Source organism: Xyrauchen texanus, chromosome 35 (genome assembly GCF_025860055.1).
Source record: "Xyrauchen texanus isolate HMW12.3.18 chromosome 35, RBS_HiC_50CHRs, whole genome shotgun sequence".
In the NCBI taxonomy this organism is placed as follows: Eukaryota; Metazoa; Chordata; class Actinopteri; order Cypriniformes; family Catostomidae; genus Xyrauchen; species Xyrauchen texanus.
In genome coordinates this window covers 11,664,157-11,689,087 of record NC_068310.1, presented here as the reverse complement: position 1 = coordinate 11,689,087, position 24,931 = coordinate 11,664,157, and the positions used below count along the sequence as shown (strand labels likewise).

The 24,931-nt window shown below is 38.6% G+C and overlaps 1 protein-coding gene across 1 annotated transcript in view; it reads right to left on the bottom strand.

Moving 5' to 3' along the window:
* The window catches only part of LOC127628536 (bromodomain adjacent to zinc finger domain protein 2A-like), a 45,792-nt gene extending 23,926 nt beyond the window's left edge, over positions 1-21,866 (bottom strand). The window contains exons 1-17 of the mRNA XM_052105332.1: positions 21,824-21,866; positions 20,813-21,616; positions 15,816-17,360; positions 13,727-13,939; positions 13,002-13,385; positions 12,791-12,851; positions 10,532-10,640; positions 10,203-10,310; positions 9,140-9,353; positions 8,553-8,614; positions 8,380-8,445; positions 7,146-7,532; positions 5,651-5,905; positions 3,790-4,004; positions 3,617-3,691; positions 2,361-2,532; positions 2,029-2,091 (exon numbers count right to left, since the gene is read on the bottom strand). Of these exons, the coding sequence (XP_051961292.1) occupies positions 2,029-2,091; positions 2,361-2,532; positions 3,617-3,691; positions 3,790-4,004; positions 5,651-5,905; positions 7,146-7,532; positions 8,380-8,445; positions 8,553-8,614; positions 9,140-9,353; positions 10,203-10,310; positions 10,532-10,640; positions 12,791-12,851; positions 13,002-13,385; positions 13,727-13,939; positions 15,816-17,360; positions 20,813-21,616; positions 21,824-21,866 (4,776 nt within the window). The remainder of the gene's footprint in view (positions 1-2,028; positions 2,092-2,360; positions 2,533-3,616; positions 3,692-3,789; positions 4,005-5,650; positions 5,906-7,145; positions 7,533-8,379; positions 8,446-8,552; positions 8,615-9,139; positions 9,354-10,202; positions 10,311-10,531; positions 10,641-12,790; positions 12,852-13,001; positions 13,386-13,726; positions 13,940-15,815; positions 17,361-20,812; positions 21,617-21,823) is intronic.
* Positions 21,867-24,931: the final 3,065 nt, after the last annotated feature.

Below are 24,931 nucleotides of genomic sequence, written 5' to 3'. Positions count from 1 at the left end.
GCGATTTGAACTACAACATGATAAACAAAAAAACTAGTAGTCAAGATATTCCTTGACCAAAATTAGATAATGTTTAGCAAATGCTGTACTATCAATAAAAAGACTTAGGCTTATCTTTAAGTGTTCACACTTGAGTCCTTTTAAAATGAACCAAAAACAAACAAATAAAGAAAACCATGATAAAGAAGGAAAAAAAAAAAAAAAAAAACTATTGTGATTGGGTTGCATCCCACTACTCACCATTATTTTGTTTTTGTGTGTTGATGAGTTTCTCATCTCCAGATCGGCAGTTACATGGCCCAGTGTGATTTTTAATCCTCGTAAAGCTTTTTATTTAATAAATACATAGTCTGTATGTGCAGCACACTTCAGAGTGCTCTGCTCTCTCATCTCACACGAGTGCATGTAACAATCATGATGAGGTGTTTTCAGTGTATGAGCGGCCAGCTTCACACATTCATTTTGATGCATGCATCACTTGCGATTATATATTTCATTATGTCACAGACTTTTGCAGTTTAATACTTAAAACTAAAAACTCTCCGGGAACCAGCCTGCACCATTCACAAACACTCTTACTGCCTGAACTCTCTAATCATACATTTACACACACATAAACACACACTTTAATAATTATTGTGGGGTTGTATTTATATTGTTATGTGTTCTGTTGGGTTTTATGTATTTGACTATTGTTGGTATTTTCTTTGAGTCTTTGACTCCTTGCCTTTTTGTTTACTGTTTTCTTTGTTATTTAAATACACTATTTGGTTATTGTTTTATTTAATGTAATTGGTGGCTTTTAGAGCTATCTGGGGCGAGATATCCATTTTGACAGCCCTAAACCTGTCAGGCACCCGAATTTTGTTATTTAAAATTTATTTAAATTTAGTACAGGGGCTGCCACCGTTACAAAGTTGTATGAGAAAATGTTCAGTGTGTGCAGAGCTGATCTATGCAAAGGGAGACTACTTTGAAGAAGCTTAATAAAGTACTACTTAAACTACTTACTGTACAGCAGGGATGCTCACACATATGACATGAAATCTACTTTTTCATAATGATATTACAGTAAGATCTACCATGCACAATTTAAAAATACATCGTGTAGCGTATCAATACCAACATTTCAGTAGTCGGAACAAATACCAGTGAAATTTGATGATTCTCGATGCAAAAACTTTGTTTCAAGTTCTCCAGTATAAGACAAGGAAACAGTCAGTAATAAAATAAGAATAAACTTAGAAAACAGTGCTTTAAGTTTCTAACAGCAGTATCAAGTATTCAATAAATATTCTTACATTCTCCTGGATTACAGGTCTTCACTGTATGATTGTAACATTCATATTTTATTTTAAAGCTACTAATGTCATCCAGTCAAGAGCAATGAATGGTTATTGTTATGTATTTGGTTAATATTAACGACATTGACAGGTCTATTAGGCTGCATTTACACTGCAAGTCCTAATGTTTATGCTTACTTCAGACATAACTGATTGTGTTTCCATCAATACCTCATCAAGTCAGGCATTTGAGTATAACTGACCTCTCACAATACACAAGCAGACATGCAAAAAGAAACATAGTACGGCAGGGAAGAGTCATTTACTTTCATGAGGAAAGTGATTGGACGATTCAGTAATATTTATCATGAAAAAGTTCCCTGATTGGTCAGAGAAACTATAACCCAACCCTAACCCTACCCCAATCGTAACCAATCAGGTAGAGCTTTCCTCATAAATATGAATGAGTCCTTTCCCGCCATCCTACGTTTTGGAAATCAATAAAAATGTATCTTTAAGAATTGCATTATTTAAGTAGTTCCTCTTTCTAATCACTTGACCATTTGACTAGTTAATGAGATTGACGTAATGAGCACCCCTGCTGTACAGTAACTCCCATACTTACATTTGTGTTGTTTCGTACTTTTGATAACTTTTCTATTATCGTAAAAGTGGAAAACAGAAATAATAAAGAATAAGAAAATGTGTCCAAACACATCACTGGTAATATTTTTAGAGATCTTACCTTGGTCAGTTTATCAATTTGACGTTCCAGCTCAACGATGCTACAATTATTCGGGCTCTCAATCTGAGGAAAAAGCACAACACTATTAAAATGGCACCGGTAAGAAAACAGTTAAATCATGCCATGTTGAATAAATGTTTTTTTAAAAAGAATGTGAAAAACAGCTCTGAAACTGAGTGGCCCAGCAAAATTTTAAGACTCCATTTACATGCTTGAGGTCAAGGAATCAGTGAACTCTTTTGAAAAGTACTGGGGAGCTAAACTGACCAGCAGGCCTCAAAAATGACTAATGGTTCTTATTTGGTATGCAGAGATTAGGTGAGGTTCTGTACATCTGTTTCTTTGGATTCCTCTTTTGGTTTGCGGCGACTCCCTCTCTCCAACACACAGCTCTCCTCGATGCTCTCCTCTTCGGCCACACCCACACGAGCACTGCGCCTGCGCTCCTCAAAACACAACTCCTCTTCTTGGCGGCCAGTCTTCTGCATCAGAGCAGCCTTCAGTCTGTGCAAACAAACAAGTAAATACATTTTTGACGAGAATAAAGTTGACCACAGGAGTCTTAAAGGGGACATGTAAGGGATAATCAATGGCTAGGTGTGCATTAACAATTTTAATTCAGGACATGGAGGCAAAGAACCAGTTGCCTTCGCAAAATGCATTCAAATAGTTTAATGCACACCTAGCCATGGATTATCCCGCTTATACATTGATCACTTGCCAGCATTGATTAGTTACAGCTGTCACTGGTTTTCACAGTGCACATTTTGACTGTCTACGGGGCATTAGATCTAGAGTTCTGCCCTCTAAATCAGACATGGAGATATAGTGGGATAATTTCAAGTTTTTTATGGAGACATCCACCCTTTAAAACTGAGAATTTAAATACTCAATCCAGAAATAATAACAGCCACATAATTTAGAACGGTTGGCACTCCTCAGAACATGTAACATTTAATTCCTACTCCTTGTAATTTTCACATTGAGGAAAAAAACTTTGTAAAGCAGCACCATACAAAATGAAATAACATGTAGACTTTGACCTCTGAGACATCCATATCGTATCCATTAAGGCTGCACAATTGATTGAAATAAGAGTGAAATCGTGATGTGGCCTTGCTTGATTTCAAAACAGTAAAAAGCTGCGTGTTATAAAACACTTTCCTTCAGAGATTCAGTAAGCAATGTGTGATCGTGGGGTGCCCTCTAGTGGTTACAGGATTTAATTGGCTCTTCTCAAATAAAGGGGTTTCAATTTGTGATGTTGACATATTTATAAAAACTCAAAGCTCCTTTTACAGTGCACCAGCACCATTTATAAAAATTAAAACGCAAAAGTGCTAGTTTAGAAACGTTGTTCATGGTTGTGATGTAACAAGCGAAGAGGTTAGCCAATCATAAAGGAGTACATCATAATTAGGTCAATCATTAATGGTGCAGTTGCAAAGACAGCCTGCATACTTCTAGGGTTGGAGAGAAAGTAGAAAACTGGTCAAATCTGGTTTAGGGCAACTGTTTTGATTACTGCCACTTTAAGATTTCTGTTCAGCATGAGCAGTAGATTTTGTCTTCATTCTTATTAACTTACTTTCGTAGTTTGCCTTCTATAATCCACTTGTTTTTCCTGTAGGTTGCCATATTCTCCAATGTGTTGTCAATCTCTCTGCAGAAACAAAAGGTTGAAAAATTACTATTTGCAGACGTGTCAAATACTGTTAAATCACGCTCCTTTATCACCATCATAATTTAATTCCTACTAACCTGGTGACTATGTTGCTGGCATTGAGTTCCTCCACCAAAAAGGCAAGTATGGAGGCTTTGACATCAGGACTGAGGGTCTGGAAGCTCTTTGTGCGGAGACTATTACATACCTCCAACTCAAAGCCATGAGCTTCCAGAAAGATCCGCAGCACCTCAGACACAGTACCGTGGTTTAGCTCCAGATCAACCAGCTTCTCCCCCAGGATCTTCATAGACTGAGTGTACAAAATAGAGTCTACATTAAAGGGGTCATGAAATGCATTTATTTTATTATTTTAATATGTTCCTTGAGGTTCACTTATAATATTAGTAAAGTCTGTTGCACAAAAATCATATTTATAAAATATTTTTTTACCATCATTCTGACCCACTGTCAGAAACACTGTTTTGATACTGCTTCTTTAAAACTTCACAGTAAATGCCCACTGTTATGATTGTCTCTCTGCTCTTCACTGACCTGCTCTCTACTTGTCATCTCACTGCTCACCACTACTGGGTGTGGCTACAGAAGTAATAAGGTAAAGCAGTTGTTGGTTGATGTGTTGTTGTGGAGGCAGTCAGATGCAAATATCTACCACAGCGTGACATCACAATATGGAGGATGTAGACAACGAGTCGTTTTGGCAGCTTGGTTTTAACAAATGCTCTTTTTGCAGCGAGGAGGACGTTTTGAGTTCAAAAACGTACAGTATGTTTTTATAGTACAATGAACTCTTATACAGTGTGCCAAAAGATCAAGGAACATGTAATTTCTCATGTCATGACCGTTTTAATCCCAGATGACACAAATGCCTTAAATAGTGGTTTTGTAAATGTAAAACTGTCATGAAATCAAATCCTGACAAACATTAGCTCCTGCTAAATATTCGGTGGATGAATATATGAAAAGTCTTAAAATTATGGTAGTTAAATGTGTTGCAAACTGAGTTAATCTCATCAACGAAATTAATGAAAATGTTCCCTGACATTTCATTAGCAGTTTGTTTGCATTTTTGGATGTTGTCATTTGATGATAAATCAAATGGTTTTCATTAAAACATACTGTTGACGAAAATATGATGAGAAAATAAGTTAAATAAAAATTATTTTAAATAAAATCAATAAATAATTTATTTCAATAATCCAGTTATAGTGTGACTCCAGCCAGGTCTCCAGACCCAAGCAACCAAACTGAGACTTGTCCTCCACCACCCAGATTGAGGTGAGTAACCGCTCCATGAGGACCTACTAAGTAGTGGGAATTGGGCATTCCGAATTGGGAGAAAAGGGGTTAAAAAAAGAATCCAGTAATAGTATATTGGGGTTTCCTATGTGAGCTGAAAGAGCTGAACACCTGTACAATGAACTTTACTAAAGGGTTAATTATCACACTCAAACACAACTTATATGTAATCCACAACATAAATGTAACATAACTAAAATTTGCAGACAAAGTAGTAAATTAACAAGTAAACTTGAACTTAGGTGTTTTTACACCTAGCTCATTCAGAGCATTTGTTTTGGAACCTGGTGCATTTTCTCCCTTAGCTCGGTTTGCTTAAGGCATACAGCAATGAACACAGCAATCACATGCGGATCCATACCAAAACAAAACAGACCAAGACCACCTATTTGATTGCATACTAACTCTGGTGTGGTTCAATTAAATATTGACTACATTTAAAGGACAATTTCATCTTTTAGACTATTATTTAAGACTACAATAAAAACTGCAAATCAACAAGAATAAACAATTCTGCTTTTATGTTGTCTTTAAGCCTGTTAAATTTTCAATATAGCAATGCATGAAGACAAGTTATGTCTAAACTTGTAAGGAATTTGAACTTGATCCACTTATAAAATACTCAGATGAAAGACAAACCTGGTAATAGGAGGGCAGTCCAGGATCATGTAGAGCAGCCTCCACCAGTTTCATCAGAAGATCCAGCAGCTCCCCCTGACTTTTCTGCAGGCCAAGAAGCCCCTCCTGCAGGGTGCTCAGGCTGGGAATATCCTTGGGCACCTGGAGCCCCAGAATCTTCCCGTAACCATGCAAGAACTCAACCACCCTCAAACAGTTGGAGAATGCCGAACCCGACAGCAGCAGTCCTGGTATCCGTGACAATGCTGGGAGGTGCTTCAGAGGCAGACAGGAGAGAACACAAAGACTATGTTTACATGGACACCAGAAAGCCATTTATTGCAAAAAAACCCCAAAAACCTGCTTTATGCTTGATTCGGTGTATAAGCGGTTTCAGCGGCTTTACATAAGCCTTTTCCTCCCATATATATGTGACTTGATCAGTAAGCGGCTGTCTCCACAGTAACGTAATTGTCCCACGATGCTTGTGCAACTAATAAACAATGGATCAGAGAAACACTGTGTTTTTTTTTTTTTCACTTTATTTCCAGATATTCCAGAGTTGTTGATGCATTTCTGTTTCCTTCACATTCCATCGTGACCTGTAGCGGAACTGCGCTGCAATAGTGGGGTTTCCCCTCTTTTGCCAAACTACGGGATTCCCTCAGTGTGCGAGAGCATATACACTAACGTGAGGGACAGGTGTTATTTTTCATTGGCATGTATAAATGGGTGTAGTTTATAGTGTATGTGATTTTCCCTCTGTACTCCTAGAAATGTTGTATTCTTTAGACGTTTATTCACCTGTCCATTCACACACATGTGCACACTCAAAAACCAGTCAGAACACCGCTTATGCTTTACAGTGACCACAACTAGCAGTGTTCTCTGGGAGAAACCTCGGTGTGTTAAACTGCTTTCTCTTAATCCCTTAAAAGGCATGAGGAAACCGGCATTCTCATTTACATAACATTTTAGAATGTCACTTTCTGTAAAAACCCTGGAATAAACAGTTCTTAAGTGCATGTAAATGTGGCCATTAAGTAATGGAACAAACTATATACCATATTTGATTCTGCACTTTTAAATGGTCAAATACCCAGCTATAGAATTTGAAAAAACTTAAAATGACACAAAAGGTTCTATAATAATGCCAAGTGTGGATACAAGCATAACATTAATGGTTGAGCATGCATTCACTTTTAGGCCTATATGATACAGGTCTCAAGACTAACACATGAGAGCAGTGACAACGTTGCCAACAAGTCCAATAGATGGTGACATCAGCAACTGGTTTTGCATTTTCATGTTAAAATCAGTGGGGGTCTAGGGCATACAGTATAACAAGAAAGTATAAAGGATACACTAATAATAGTGACATAAGAATAGTATTTTCTCTCATTGATAAGCATTGATTTGGAGTTGGGATGCAGATTTAATGATATTAATGTGCCAGGTGAGGAATGTCTTCTATTATCTAACCCCCTCAACATTATCATCAGTCCAATACACTTACAGTATGGTCAGCCAGACACATGTCCTCTGCAGGTTTCTTCATTTCCTCTAGGATAATCTGCTGTCTCTTCCTATTCTCCATGCGTCTCTGAGCTTGCGCCCTCCTCTCTGCCTGCCTTTTCGCTGCCCTTGCAGCCTGGGCTGCGGCCTCTGCTTGAGCCTGGGCTTTGGCTAGAGCCTTGGCTTTGCTGCGGGCCCCTGCAGCCCTCTTCATGGGGCTGGCCTTCTCCAGGTCCACTGCTTCTGCTGCTGGTACTGCGATCTTCCTCCTGCGCCCACGCTTCTTGGGCTGTTCTGCGCCCTGTGGAGGGATGTCTTTATCTGATGACCGGTTCATAGTCTGGGACTGGTCTTCATCCCACTGTTCTTGCGGTTTGGTCTTCTCCAGCTGTTCATTGACATCAGAAAACACAGTTAGAGCTCCAAATACTTGGATTTCAAACCATGACACAAATGTTATTTAGCAAACTAAAGTGAAGAGCAGAGTGGATATTTCACTATCATGTTTGCTTTTACAAATGAAGAATGATGTGTTAATCGTTTCTCATAGGTTTTGAGCAAATTTACAGACATTCATGATTACTGGAAAAAACAAATTTTTAGAAACATTTTTAGAGACTGCACTCACAAATAGCAATTTCTGGGATTTAATATTTCATAATTTCTATGCCACAAGCGTCACACAATGGAATAAAAACAGATTTCTCAAATTCTCATCTACAATTGGTCAAAAAAACAGATAGTCCCACCCCCAAACTAACAGCATTGGTTGAGTAAATGATGCTGTGACAGGCTGCTAAAACAAACTGAGCAACATTTTGAAAGTGCCACAGTGCTTCAACTTTTCAGTGAAATCAACCTACGAATGTCTTATTGTCGTCTCAGCATATTAAAGGGATAGTTCACCTAAAATTAAATGCCATCCCAGCATCTATCATATCACTTCTGAAGATATGGATTCAACAACTGGACACATATGGATTACTTTTATGCTGCCTTTCTGGATTTTGGTGCTTCAAACTTTTGCCACCCATTCACTTCCATTGTATGGACCAACAGAGCTGAAATATTCTTCTAAAAATCTTAATTTGTGTTCTGCAGAATAAAACATACACATCTGGGATGCCAGGAGGGTGAGTAGATGAGAGAAGTTTCATTTTTAGGTTCCTTTAAGATTGGACAGAAAAATGCCTTTTCACCAAAAAAATTTTTTTTATAGGGTTTGTCTCTCTTACCTTGGCTTTCCTTCTCTCCTGCCTTATCTTTTTATTCTTTGCATCCTCATTTCTTTTAATTCTTGCCTGCAGTAGAAAAAGTACTCTCAGTATGATGAGATGAAATTTCAGTTGAAAGTTCAAAACAAACACTCTTAATAATGGACTTGGTAAGAAAAATAAAAAATAAACACCTTTTTCTTCATTTTCTTCTTGATCTTAAAAAGTTTCACTTTCTCCTCTTCTGTGAGCTCCTCTGAAAATAAAGATTTAAATATTTAAATCAGCCACAATCAACAGAAGTTCCATCCAAGTTGTGAATTTAAGCATAAAATCTCAATATCGCCAAAGCAAACTGCAAATAAAGCAGCATAGTATCCATACCAAATGTTCAACAGAACAAAATCATCACTTCCTGGGAATTTGGCACAAAACAAAAACGGAAAATGGACGTTGTAGCCACTGGGAAAGCCAATGTGGCTCTTTTTTAAACGTAATGAAATAGCATGATGATAAAATGCTCAAATTAATTTGCGACAGTGTGACAGACAGTTATGGGAGGAAATAGTAGCCAATCATTTTGATACTTGCTTTGGCCTCGGCATTTAAAAATGTCCCGAGCAACATTTGAGATGCTATGGCATGATATTGCTCTGCTGGTTAGTCCAATTAGGAGCAAGTTATTCAGTCAAAATTACTTGTGGCAAATTCACAGAACTTGCAAGATGCATATCTAAGTTTTTATTTGTTCTGAATACATCACCTGAATATACAGACTCACCCTTTGCCTCCAGCCTCTTCAATAGCCTAGCGTCCACTTTACTGAGCAGATCCTCCATCTTGGACTTGGGAGGTCTGCCTGGGCGCCTTCCCTGGCCTCCTCTGGCTCGGCGACAAGGCTCTTTGTCTGGATTAGGAGGACGACCACGCTTGCCTGTTATTGCCATGATCATGGAGGGCACTTCCTCGTTGGCAAGGAGGAACCATTTCATACCCTGTAACAAATAAAATAATAAAAAGGTATGAAAGACTGGGACTGATTTTATGATGATTTATTTGGGTTATAATATGAAAATAAAAACACAGAAGCGACCTAATAAGCTTCACGCTACCTCTTCCATGCAAGTTTTTGTCCAAGCCAGCCGCGACAAGCAAAACTTTGTCAGTAGCTTGGTTTCTATTACTGTTCTATTACATTGCACTGGGTATCCCATCCACAGGCCAATCTCATATGGCCAAAATAATTCAAATACATTCTGATTGGCTGTAATCGTGTTGGGAAATTATCATTTAAAAAAAATAAGAGGGATCATAATTCAATTTTGTTTTATTATTTAGTCCTGCCCTAAAGAAGCTATTTGACAAAAAAAAGATACTCTCATATAGTCCACATACTAAATAGTAACTAAATTTACACAAAATTATACCGTTATATTCCCTTTGCTCTTAATATGATATGTTACTTCATTGATTAGAGGAATTCAAATTTTTCTTTACTTTTTAAGCTCACTGTCAGGACGACAAAGAGAGCAAGCTCCAAGCCCATGACATCAGTGTCATGGTAACCAGATACATTTCAGCCGATTTGTTGAAAGATTAGAAAGTACTATCATCAAATCAATGTGTGACGCAATAAAATTACTTCTCTTCTCTGCAAACGATACCAGAGACATTAGCAAGGACACTGAGGATATTTAATTTAGGAGTAAATATCTGTGAGCCTACCAGCTGAAACTGGGTTAAAAACTTGTCAGGACACACCTGGTAAACCTGGAAGTCTGGTTACCCTAAACATGAACCACGTTTGTCGTGTCTCTAGAACCTGTAGACCTCTGAATACACACCTCAGGGGTGCCCCGCTCCTCGTAGAAATCTCCCACTGGCATCCGTGGACTGAAGCTGAAGTGCTCCCTCGAAACCCCCTGGAGAGTATCCTGATGCTTCTGCAGAAACTGGAGAATGTGTTCCAAAACAGAGACATTTGAATCAATTGAATGCAACAGTCTGGTTATAAAAAAAACAACATCAACCTAAACATCTGGCTATGATAGCTAAACAAATCACAATGTAATAGGTAAACCAGACAGGAGTCTTTTTACCTCTCGTGCAGATTAAGTTACAATGTTGTTGTGGGTAATCGCTTGAAAATGTGTGCAGATGTAACAGTTCCTACCTTGATGACCTCTGGGAATTGCTTCATTCTACGGCCACAGGGGCTGTAGTACCATGTTTCCCCTTTCAGCCGATCCTCAAACCTCCGCACTCTAATCTCTCGCTTCCAGCTAGTAAATGTGAAATAGAGAACAAAGTCAAAACAACAAGGATACAACAGAACACAAACGAGCAAGCATCGCATGACTTTCCAACTGGTCATGTGATTAAGATATCAACATATCCAAGTACATAGAAGGGCAATCTTTGAGCTTTTATACATAACTAGATTTTTACTGACCTAAGGCACACCAAGTCTCTATGATATTCTAGTCTATATACAGTGAGGAAAATAAGTATTTGAACACCCTGCTATTTTGCAAGTTCTCCCACTTAGAAATCATGGAGGGGTCTGAAATTGTCATCGTAGGTGCATGTCCACTGTGAGAGACATAATCTAAAAAAAAATCCAGAAATCACAATGTATGATTTTTTAACTATTTATTTGTATGATACAGCTGCAAATGAGTATTTGAACACCTGAGAAAATCAATGTTAATATTTGGTACAGTAGCCTTTGTTTGCAATTACAGAGGTCAAACGCTTTCCTGTAGTTTTTCACCAGGTTTGCACACACTGCAGGAGGGATTTTGGCCCACTCCTCCACACAGATCTTCTCTAGATCAGTCAGGTTTCTGGGCTGTCGCTGAGAAACACGGAGTTTGAGCTCCCTCCAAAGATTCTCTATTGGGTTTAGGTCTGGAGACTGGCTAGGCCACGCCAGAACCTTGACATGCTTCTTACAGAGCCACTCCTTGGTTATCCTGGCTGTGTGCTTCGGGTCATTGTCATGTTGGAAGACCCAGCCTCGACCCATCTTCAATGCTCTAACTGATGGAAGGAGGTTGTTCCCCAAAATCTGCATATACGTGGCCCCGGTCATCCTCTCCTTAATACAGTGCAGTCAGCCCTGTCCCATGTGCAGAAAAACACCCCCAAAGCATGATGCTACCACCCCCATGCTTCACAGTAGGGATGGTGTTCTTGGGATGGTACTCATCATTCTTCTTCCTCCAAACACGGTTAGTGGAATTATGACCAAAAAGTTCTATTTTGGTCTCATCTGACCACATGACTTTCTCCCATGACACCTCTGGATCATCCAAATGGTCATTGGCAAACTTAAGACGGGCCTTGACATGTGCTGGTTTAAGCAGGGGAACCTTCCGTGCCATGCATGATTTCAAACCATGACGTCTTAGTGTATTACCAACAGTAATCTTGGAAACGGTGGTCCCAGCTCTTTTCAGGTCATTGACCAGCTCCTCCCGTGTAGTTCTGGGCTGATTTCTCACCTTTCTTAAGATCATTGAGACCCCACGAGGTGAGATCTTGCATGGAGCCCCAGTCCGAGGGAGATTGACAGTCATGTTTAGCTTCTTCCATTTTCTAATGATTGCTCTAACAGTGGACCTTTTTTCACCAAGCTGCTTGGCAATTTCCCGTAGCCCTTTCCAGCCTTGTGGAGGTGTACAATTTTGTCTCTAGTGTCTTTGGACAGCTCTTTGGTCTTGGCCATGTTAGTAGTTGGATTCTTACTGACTGTATGGGGTGGACAGGTGTCTTTATGACCTCAAACAGGTGCATCTAATTTAGGATAATAAATGGAGTGGAGGTGGACATTTTAAAGGCAGACTAACAGGTCTTTGAGGGTCAGAATTCTAGCTGATAGACAGGTGTTCAAATACTCATTTGCAGCTGTATCATACAAATAAATAGTTAAAAAATCATACATTGTGATTTCTGGATTTTTTTTTTTTAGATTATGTCTCTCACAGTGGACATGCACCTACGATGACAATTTCAGACCCCTCCATGATTTCCAAGTGGGAGAACTTACAAAATAGCAGGGTGTTCAAATACTTATTTTCCTCACTGTATGTCTTGGGTCCCACCACCAATGTAAATCTATGAGATTTCACCAGTTTTATCATCCACCAGGTGAGAGTAAATCTGAACGCTTGGGAAAAGTAATGAAACCCCTCTCCTCAATAAGCCGTACGGGTTATTGTTCAGGTATTATGTCTGTAGCTCAAAGGGTGTGGAATGAGTTGTATGCCAGAGTTTAATACGTAAATTTTGTTCAGAAAAGAAAGCAATAGTACTGGCGATGCTTGTCTTAGTAAGCACCACTAATCATATATTTATTTCTGGGGAATGTGTTAAATGACAATGATGAACAAAGATAATAAATGTAACTTTTTAACAAAGGAAAGCTCACCCATGCTGCAGAGGAAATTGGACTTGCTCCTCAGATGCAACCCTTCGCCTTGGGGTATCACCTAGGACACAAACAATTTAATACATTTAAATTTTAAAAGCTACATTTAGAATAGAGTATTCTTGCACTTAAAAACACTTACAAGAATTTTTATTTTTGGGTGAATGTTATCTTTAACATTAACAAATTGTAACCCCTAATGTATAGATACCTTCGTCATCATTGCCATCAACACAATCTTCAGTTTTTGCTTCTGTAATGTCAGATTTGACTGCTTTGAGAGTCTTTGCCTCTTTTGCTCCCTGTTTCCTCTTAGGCTTCCTAATCTTCTTGGGTTTGACATCAGGGCTTTCATTATTGGTCAATCTTGAGTCATAGACAAAGATCACTGGCTCATTAGAAGGTTGAGGTGGAGCATTGAAAGGAGTTAACGTATCGATAGGGACAGCTTCTGATTCCTGTGCCTCTTTAGAGAGCCTTCTCTTCTTCCTTGCATTCGGTGGCTTCTCTTCATTTTTCTTTCTCCTCCTAACTTTTCCCTCTTTTGGAATGTCAGAGGTAAATGTTCGCTTCTTAGGCTTGGAATCAGGAGATCCTGTGGAAGTAACTTATTTGATTCACTAATTGAAAACTCATATTTTGTACTTTTGAATAATGTAAACCATTTAGAGCTGCAAATAATGATTATTTTGATAATTAATCTGTTGACCATTTCTTTGATTAACAGAATAACCTGCACATCTCATCTCATCACCCTTTTATCATACACACTTTTACTACTGTAAAGTGACGTCACTGACTAACCTTCAACTATCTCTTAATTGTTGTCAATTAATTTCATTACTGATTATTAAAGACTTTAATACTTCAGTTGTTGCAGCTCTAAAAAGTTTAACTATGCATACATCGGAGAGGAAAAGGTGACTGCGCTTTTACCTCCAGCAGTAGCAACTGTGGTCTTTGGGGTTCTGGGCTTTCTTGGCTTTTTTATTGGTATGGCAATTAGAGTTTCAGATGGTGGTATATGTGTGGTTGCCCCATCAATAGAACCGCAGACAACCACTTGCAGGCCCTGAACTCTCATTGATGAGAACTCTGATCTTCTCTCACCTTCAGATATGTCTGGGGAATCAAGTCCATTCTCATCACCTATGGGGGGGGAAGAAAACACATTGCATTTACACTATAGGCATTGATGTTGTTCACTCAGTTTATGTCCAAATGCCTAAGCACTAGGGCTGTGATGATTCATCGACATAATTGACGTCATCGATTACAGAAATACGTCATAACATAACAGGCATCGGTGCATCGCAATGGAATAATTAAAATGGTAGCACCCGGTTTAAGCATGGATTCCCAGAAGAACAAGCTGCAGCTAAAAAAAAAAACTCACCCACGGTGATCTAAAGCATGGGAGTATTTTAGCCAGAGACCCACGATGTAGTGCTGTGTAAGATATGCAAATTAGAAATGGCTTATCACAGCCGTACAACCGCCATGAACGAACACTTGAAGCGAAAGCATCCCGGAGCGCTTGTCAAGATGGCAGCACCCTATGTCCGGTTTACATTGTCCCCACCCAAACATGATATAGTATTACAACACGTGTTTCTGTTAGCAGTTGTCACTTAAAATAGATTTGTAAATGTTTCCTCATCGCCCCCATGTTAAAAGTAATTTCTGCACCGCTGCTAACGTAACTTTACACCATGCGTAATCTAATTATGTTATTTGTCCGTTTTATATTTTCGGTTTACTTTAACGGCCATGTATGAGTGCAAATCGTTTAAATTATATTCCTTGCCCTACTGAGATTTAATGCAGATTGCAATAGTTTTAGTTATTCCTGTTAGAAAAAGTTAACTGTTGCTCGAATTGCACTAATTTTACTGTAAGATTAGGAGAGGTGAAATGTGGAGGGAGGGGAGGGAAAGAAGGAGGGGGAGAGAGATTGTGTGTATGTGCCAAGTTGGGTGTGTGTATTACTGAGAGTTGATTAAGAATGCACAAGTTTTAGTTATTCCTGTTAGAAAAACATTTAAGTGTTACTCAAATTGCACTAATTTTACTGTAAAATGATTTTATGTTGAACTGCTAAACTCGAGGTTGCACAATGTTTTGAGATTCCTCCTGAAAGTGACTTGAATTTTACATTTGTTTCGTTAATTATGTCGTTGGATTGCTAAATGTAGATTGCACTTTCCATTTACTCGAATTGAACAAGTTCTTACTTAAAATCACTCCAAATTAAAATGTATCTACATTTAGCAATCCAACAACAAAATTAATTTTACATTTGTTTCATTTAAGTCACTTTCAGGAGGAATATCAAAACATTGTGCAACCTCGAGTTTAGCAGTCCAACATAAAATCTCTCCAAAATAAAATGAATGTTGGAAAATGGAGATTACCAGTTAAGACAGGACTATTTGTGTTGAGGAATAATGCACTGCAGTGCACACTGTGTTTCTTGTACATTTGTTTGTGTTTAAGAGAAGATAATTTATTAAAATATTAATAAATTAGTCATTAGATTAATCGATAAAAAAAAAAAAATCATTAGGTGCAGCCCTAATAAACACCACATAATCTTTAGGTCTGGAACATGCTTTACGGAAGTATGTAACAGCAAATGCTTCTAGCTTCTTTTGCGGAGTGAGTGTGCACCTTAATCAGTTCTAGTTCAGTAGTCAGTGCACTAGCCAGGGAGTCGGCCATTTCTAGAGATGTTGCATTCGCAAAACCGTTCTAGCGCACCATAAAAACAGGGAGCAGCGTTGTTTAACATGTTCTCTACCGGATGTTTCATTTTTCTGAAGCCATCAGAGGACATTTTTGCAACTGGCATTTGGTCTGAACTCTCAAACCCTAACAGATAACAGATTTCTAAGTGCTCAAGTACACCCATATGGGAATACTGATTTTCTTTTGATGATAAAAATAAATAGTAACTGCTTAGGCAACATTATCAAAAAGGTGAGAGTAATACATTTACAATTTAATGATGGATTGAGAATCTCACCTTTAATGGATTGAGTAGAGGCATTTATAGATGCAGAGAGCAGGGATGAGTTGTATTGTGAGGTTTCATTTATGGAGTCGTTCAGCAGAAATGAGTTATCTTTAAGGGAGGTTTCCTCAGTGGAACTGCTAGAGGTCACAGAGCTGTTCAAGTTCTCTTCCATGAAAGATGTGTCCCTGGAGTCATCAATCATGGATCCTTCTGTAAACTTTGATTGGTCTTCAGTCAGAGAAATGCTATAAGAATCATCAAAGGTGTCCATCATAAAACTTGCATCCTCAGCTCTTGAGCTTTCAAGGTAGGTTGACTCAGCCAAGGATGAGTGGTTCATCAATGCGTCAGTGCCAATGGTATCTTTTAAAGTATAATTTCTGATATAATTAGAGTCCTTTTTGACAACTGACATACTGTCTCTCTCAGCTTCCTTTGGAACACTGAAAGCCGGTTCAAGGTCTCTACGATAAGTTTGAACCTTGTGCATTTCAAATTGGGCCTCACCTTTGGACACCTTTATGGAGGTGGTGCTGTCGACTTCAGCTTTGCTCAGTGAATCATTCATCTCATATGTACTGAGAGTTTTCTGAGAAGAGTGCGTTTCTCCAAAGGTCTGGTGTTCTACTTCATGAGAACCCAACTGGGCTGGACTGCGAGAAGAGACGGTGTCCACATTTGCCATAGAAACACTGGGAGGTGCTGTGGATGCTTGAGGAGACTTAACAGCAGAATGAGGAGCAGTCGAAGCCAAAGTAGATGAAGCCATTTGAGAGGCAGCAAGAACAGGATTGACGACAATGAAAGGAAAGATGATGTTATCTGTTGAGGAAGCAGCAGGATGTTTAGGACTCTGACCTGTTAGAGTTGATGCCTCTTGGGGTCCTTTGAGATGTGCCAGTGCAGGAGCAGAGACAACAGATGGAGACGCAGCTAAAGATAGAGGTGTTGGAGAAATCGGTGGACTTTTTGAGCCCTGTGTCTCTACCAGAGGTACAGGAGCTGTTTGAGGCAGCACATGCACCGCTGGAGGTTGTGTCATGGTCTTAGAAGAACATGTCACAGTTTGGCTGTGAGAAACAGGAGGTGGAGCGCTCTTAGGAGAAGACATTGAAAACGTTTTACCAAGTCTTGGAGGTGAACCACCTGCTGTCGGCACAGATGCATTGACTCTGACACCTGTCTTAGAAGGCAGCGTAGATAAACCACACAGTTGAGGACCATCTGAAGATGGAGAATGTGAATGCTGCCCAGAAGCAGGTCCAGAGATTGTTTGATGAGGCAGGGTTGATGCTTTTCGAGGAGAACTAGATAGTGGTGAAGGAGGTCCAGAGACAAGAGGAGGACTGAGTTCCTTTAATATAGCTCCCATCTCCTGATATTGCTCCAGGTCCATAAAAGGGTGCTGTATACCCTGGCTGTATTCGGCAGAGGAGACAAAACCAGGGGGCTTGATGGGGAAACCCTCAGTTTTGGGCAACTGTTGGGATACAGAGGTTCTCTCTACTCCATTGTAGCCTTTATCCTTTTCTTTAAAGGTGTCATTCATCCGAACTGGAGATTTCCCCCCCCACCAAATAAAACACAACAGCAATTAGTTTGAGGACTAACAAGCTTTGTTCAGACAAAATGCAAAAAATCTGATTTTTTTGGCCCATCCAAATCAATCTAAAGGGAGCACTCAGACAGAAAAAGGGGAACAAATGTTGACTGCATTTCTGACTCAGATCGGTTTAGTTGAAAAATAAAATATGACCAAGATTGCATTTGAAGTAGCTTTTTCATTATTTTGGGTGTGACATATGTAGTGTCATAAACAATAGGCAGGAGAGCCTAAAGCTGTACCAGAATACACATATTTTTGCTTAATCTTTGTTCATATGCTAAGCTATGTGGCATTCGCTATGTGGTGATTAGTTAATGAACGAGAAAGTGGTTTCAGACAGCATATCCATAAATGTGTTAAATACAGAAATGTCTCCACAATGTTGACATGTTTAAAACAACAATTCCACAATGACTACTTTCAGTTATTGAAAAAAGTCTTAGTATAATGTAAACTCTGAAGTCATTACTTTTAAAATCATGATTATCAGATATTTACTACTCTGAACAAACAGATATGATTTCATAACTTGCTAAATGAAAGTGCAGGCAGTAGAGGTGTAACGGATCCATCAATCTGTCAGTCAAATAACTAACAATGCGATGCCATCGATTCAAAGTGCAAAAATCGATGTATATTTTTTTTAAGATGTATCATTATTTTAAATTCTCATACCAGCCACGTGCTTTGCATTTCTGTCAGACAATGCAGCAACCCTTATGATATTTATAAGCCCTAAATAGGATTCTCATGTGAGACACGGATGTGTGCCAGCTGATTGGAGCCTGAAGTGGTGCTCTATCCATTTGTGCCCGCTAACCGCGATTCCCACGAAATGCAAGCTTTGGTGACAGGATAGAGCAGCTTACATGTGCAGTTAAATCAGTCTTCACTCGATATCATAGTACATGCGACACATTTGAATTCTACATGAGAATTTTCTATTTACAAATCAATTCAACCATGCCAAGCGGCTAGACAGCTCCAACATTCTGAACAGCACTGACGAGGGAAAAAGGAAACACTATGCCCTGCACCAGCATCAACTAGACTTTTCACATCAACACCCTTACTAACATTTATCACAGTACACTGTAACAGATTTTTTCATTACAACTGTGGAGGTTGTAGCCAAGAAAAAACTCTGATAGCACATATCGGTATACCATATACATACCGTATCGGAAGTCATGGGTATTTAATTATTTTGGATTCAAAGACTTGAGTGCCTGTTGTAGAGATGACAAATTGTCAGTGTAGTGTTTTCAAGGCAATGAGCTGTCATCAAAATGATTGATGATCACTTGTGTGTGAGACATAATTCCTTTATATTTATTTTTCTGTATCATTTTTCAACAACTGAAGTACCTTATTTTGTTGTGGACGTCACATTGTGGAATTGTATGCACTTTCAGAGAGATAAAAATATTCATATTATATTTTGGTTGCATTTATGAGATAATGAACGTAATTGATTGAGTAAAATAGGCACAAAATATTGTAATGAAACTGCATTGCAGCGGACTTCGTGTGAGCAGTGTGAACAAAGCTCAAGAAACAGATTTAAAAAAACAAGTATCTTTCTGAACTAAGTGGAAAATGCAATATTATTGATCATTTCATTTAAACTAAGTGGCAAATATTTATGTTAATTTTTAATGAATGCAGGTGGAAAACAGAACTGGGGCAAGACATCATCTGCCTTAATTGACTAAGGCTGTGCTTACACGGTCACAAAAAAATCAAATTTTTTACTCACATCCAACACAGATTGTATATTGTTGCACACATGTAAACAGAAGAATCTATAGAAGTCACTTCCAAATGTGGTTTTAAATCAGATACATATCCAACATCTGGACATCTGACCTACGTCTAAACAAGTATATCTGATTCCCCTTGGAAACGCAGTCAGGGATAGCTTGTCCTAATGGCGTGTCCTTGTCCTTATGAAGCAGAAGTACCTGTTGGTGCTCGCACAAAGACTTAACGCTTCTCTTGAGGCAGAAGTTTTGTACCCACTCCCTGTCATCAAACGTGTGGGCTTGGTCCCACCACTTCTGTCTTCTAGGTCAAGCCCTATTCGGGTGGGATACGTGCTTCGGAGTCATTTTAAACTTCTGTGAATCGGTCATATCAGACTTTTTATCCAGACTGTGCGTTCCTGCACTGAAAAAGATTACAGCATGTTTTACCTACTACAAAATGCCCCATTAAAATAACCCCTGGTAATATTAATCCTGTATGAATTGACATGTTGATAAAAAGCCAGCAAATCTGCACTTTGAAGCACTTGGACTTTTAAATATCACAGTTTCTTAAATTCTTTGCGTCTCAAGTGGATGTTGGTCAAAAGAAGATGCCAGAAATTATAATACGTGCTTCACTTCAGATAACACTGACTGTTACATTTGGAATGATGAATTTTTCTCTCAAGCTTTTTATGCTGTCAAGTGTTTATTTACCCATTTAAAAGAGAAACGAGCAGTCTTTTTTTTGTTGTCGTTTAGGAAAATAAGACCGAACAGAAGCATGTTTTTTTTAAGCAAAGTGAGCCTCACGTTTCCCCACCTTTTTTGACTAATAAATTGCAATCACGTAAAATTTTGCCTACTTTGGAAATATGAAATAGCACAAGCCCATTAAAAACCTGAGGGTGAACCATGGCAATCATAAGTGAAAGCATTCAGTAATGAACTAAATCGAGTTTGGGCGGGAGTATTAATGTAAACAGATATCAGATATGAGTTGTGTCTTCAGTGAATGTAAACAGATGGGACAAAAAATTGTAATTATCGGACAGTCAAAAGATTGGTGTAAACACAGCCTAATAGTCAGAGAAGGAAGTGATGCAGAAAGGTTAACTATGTTGAAAACAAGTTGGAGTGGACAACAGTGTGACAAATGTCACTGGCTTAAGGGAACTTGAATACAAGTGTTGGTGATTCAAAGAATTCACAGAACTTCACATCATCTTATTTACTGCATATTGATGCTAAGCATGCACTTACAGTTACAGTATTACAGTTAATACAGGAGCTCGACTAAAACAATTTTTTGATAAATAAAAAACAACATCAGAAAATAAATTCAGAATAACATCAGAAAATATCATCTAATATAACATCAGACTCACATTCTGATTTAAAGACCATTTTCAGTGAGATTAAAAAGGACAGTTTTCTATGTATTAGGCTTTGCAGTTTATCAACATGCAGTAACACACTGATGTAGTAAGAACTGCATATACTTACAGAAACCAGAGACCCAAGACAGATGTTAATACCAACTGTAAACCAGGCCTAAATTTCTTCATGTGGAGCATTTGCAACATGCTTACTGAGACTAAACGAAGGTCTTATCAAGAGACCCTAAAGCCTGTTTATGGTGGTAGCCTCACCTTGCATCTCCCTGCTCTTAGGCGAACTGCCATCAGGCATTGCAGAAGGAGACCTCACAGGGACCTGGATGTTGAGGGGACTACTGCTGCCTCCACTGCACATGTGATGGTGCTGGGGGCTTCCTTGTGGAGGCGTATAATTCTGCGCAGTGGGTGGAATCATCTGACTGTGGGCTTGAGATTGAGGCCGGGTCTGCGGTTGGGTGGTTGGGTGTGATGGATGTTGGTAATATGGCATTCCATTCTGCATCATACCATACTGCTGCTGCTGTTGTTGTGGCAGCTGCTGGTGTGAATGCTGTTGGAGATGATGCGCTGTTGCAGGCTGGTGCTGCATGGATGGAGGATGCTGGTGATTTTGTGATGGTGGGATGCCAGGATGCCCCTGATTTGGATATGCCCCATACATGCTGTGAGAGTTATATCCCATGGACATTGGAGATCCCCCTTGCTGTTGCCCAGGATTGTCCCTACCCCAGTACTGTGACCCAGTACCCGGGGGCTGCCGGGAAGGCCCCATACTACCGTTGACCAGGTACTGTCCATGCCCCTGAAAGTGGTGCTGCGGCTGCTGTGGTTGGATTGCCCCCTGGGAGCCTGGTTTCTGGTGCAATCCTTGGGAGGTGCCAGGGCCCAAAGCTGGGTTATATTGAGACTGAGCCCACAGATAGTCATATCCAATGCTGCCTGTGTGTTGATGGTTGCCCATATGAGGGAAAGAGGAAGAAGAGGGAGGGTGGGCACTAGGCTGGCTTGTCCCTCCTGCAGTAGTGATGCCATTCACATTCATTTCGCCATTCAGATCTGTGTGATAAATCGGGATGATTAAAAACCGAAGGGAAAAGAGCCTTACTAGGTATGTGCCATCACATTTATGGATTTTAGACAATATTATAGAGGACATAGAAAAGACATAGAGAAGATTAATAACCCAAGAAGATTAATGCCCATCTTAAACAATGCTTCACAGAAGATAAATGTATAGAAATGATGTCCAGGCGAGCGTTTTACTAGACTCTGAGAAAGAGCCAGTGAACACTGCTGTGGCCGACATCACAAATATTGCTCTTTACATCTACATAAAATGTCGCAGATAAAGCCGATGAGATACCCAAGCAATCGCATTAAATAACACACATCACATACACAGATATCATGCTAAAAAAACAGACAAATACTCAACTATTACACACGTTCAACGTGGACATATGTCTGTCTGGGTCATATTACAGTTGATGGAAATGAACGGATGAAGATTTACAAATTCAGATCAAATCCAACACAAATTGCTTTATGCGTGCCCCATCATTAGCCACACAGCTAACAGTAAACATTTCCAGTAAAGCTGATTTTATTAAATGATAACAATACAGCCGACACACATCATTAAACGATAACACGCACGGCTAAAGTTTAATTGCATAATAAATGAGAACTGGACAAAACAAAAGAGGGAGAGATTTGATTCGGTTAGCACAAAGGCTAACCCGCTGCACATGACCATGCGCCGCTTCTGAATCACCGACCACAAACAGAACTATACGCATGTGTACATATATATATATATATATATATATATATATATATATATATATATATATGTGTGTGCAATAAAAAAATTATACATATACACAAACGTATACATATATACACACACATATACATATATACGTGTGTGTGTGTGTATATATACGTGTGTGTGTGTATATACGTGTATATATACGTGTGTGTGTGTGTGTGTATATATATATATATATATATATATATATATATATATATATACGTGTGTATGTGTATACGTGTGTGTGTGTGTGTATACGTATACGTGTGTATATGTGTGTGTGTACGTATACGTGTGTATATGTATATTTTTTTTTATTACGCACACACACATAAATACACGTTTTTGTATTTCTTAAAAGGCTAAAACAGCATGACTCCGAGTAAAGTCGCTAATATGCGCTGTCTCGGATTATACATTTTCTTTAATACTTCAATATTGTATCCCCATTTATTTACCCATAAAAAGAGAGTGAAAGAAGCGAGTCTGTGCTCAGATGCGGCCAAACAACCGACACAGAAACGAAAACAAAAAAAGGACTTTGCGTAGAGATTTTCAGTAGAAATGTGGTCAAAGAAAGGTGAAAGGAAAACATTTTAGCGATGTTCATGAGGAAATAAAACTCTATAGACACACTAATGAACGCCATTTTGATATGAAGTTTAATTAAAGTGGTTGGTTTAGATCAGCGATGATGCAATGAAAAACTGAGGCCTGCGATCTCGCAACGCAACAACAATGATTATGATCTATTAAATAAACTTCAAGCGATTAACATTTATGTTAATTCAATATTGTGGAGTATTAATGAAATTGAGCCATATTCATGTTAACCGATCATTCATTCATAAACACGACGAACATGAAAACAGCAGGTCTTTACATAACAACGGGTTTGTGCGTTATTGAAATAATTAAAAATAACGGATAAACGGGCTGATTCGATACATAAGAGCATAAGAGGTCGATGTGTGCTCTGTAAAATATTACGGGTGGTTTATCAAGTTTTTAAAACACGTTTTGCCTCCAATAATGCGTTTTTCATCCTTGAGGATGTTGCTGATCTCATCTCAGAAGGTCGGCAGATGCACGTTATTTTCCAGATATGAGTTAAGGGAAAATTGAGGCAGCATCACCCACATACACACTCTCAAAAGTTTCTCCCATATAATTGATAATAAAACAGTCCAACCTTGATATCTGCCGATTGCACAGGAGACGACGCCTCTGGCCTCGCGGCAGAAGACCAATGTGGTTTAAGAGTGTATCTGATGTCAATTATAAACGGGTATATCGCTAACCTTTGGGCTTCAGATTTGCAAACATGGCTGGTAATGTCTGAGCGCAGCCACGATCATAGAAAGAATAGAGAGCAGAAAGAGGAAGTCAGTGACGGTGTCGTGAGAAATCGAGCCCCCCTGAAAATCGGGTCTCCCTCTGACGTCACAGCAATTTCATTGGCTGAGAGACATATTAATGGGTACTATATTTACTGCCTGAGTAGAAATCCTTTAGAATCGTTTTGTGATGCATGTCTATATAACTTTGTAAATACGACATTTAATGACTTATAAAACCACAAGTTACACAAAATTGTATAAAACTTATGTTATAGATTGTGAAATTAAAGTTGTGTCGTTGTTTGTGTTTTTCAGTTAACCTAGTGGCCCTGTCCCAAATGGCACCTCCGCCCTTGTGTTTTTTTTTTTTTTTAATTATTATTATTTATTGCTGAAAGCATTCAACATCAAAAAACATACAGCACAACAATAAAAAAATAAATATAAATAAAAAAGTTACATTATAAAAATAAGAGGGCCATTATATAACATAAAAAACATCACACAAAGAGCCCCAAAGTAGATCAAATACTAACAGTCCTTCTAGCTTTCTTATTAACAGATAATGAGATCACATTTTTGAGAAATTGTCCATTTCTTTTAAGAAGGCAGATACGACTTTAGTCTTTGCATCTGTGAATGTAAAATTTGCTCACTTGCTTAAATTAATAACAAAACAGATATATTCTTTTGTGATGTCTGAGTCAAAATACCCAAATATAATCTTTCTCATATGTATTGAGAAGCCTGGCAAAATCTTACATTTGACAAAAACACCAATATATAATCACTGAATTATCAGTGTAGTGACATGACCAAAATAAGTGTACCACTGTTTCATCAGAGTTCAGACAACAAGAGCATGTTAAATCAATGTCAGCTCTAAACTTTTGTATACATTTCTTAACAGGGTAAAACCTGTGTATCAGCTTAAAGGAATTCTTCTTTCACTTTGTTTGTGAGAAATAATGTTTTAATTATTATTATTTTATTTTTTTCAATTAAGGTTAACCAACAAATTATTCCAAAAGGAAATTACAGGTGGAACAGAAATCTAATTCTTAAGAAATAAAGATCTTATTTTATAATTTATGGCTCTTGACTCAGAAAAACAAATTTGACCAAAATGAGTATCACAAGGTTTAGAAAATGATACAGTATATACTGAGGAGTGACTACATGTTTTAAAAAGCATACACAAACCAGAAGGAATAGCTC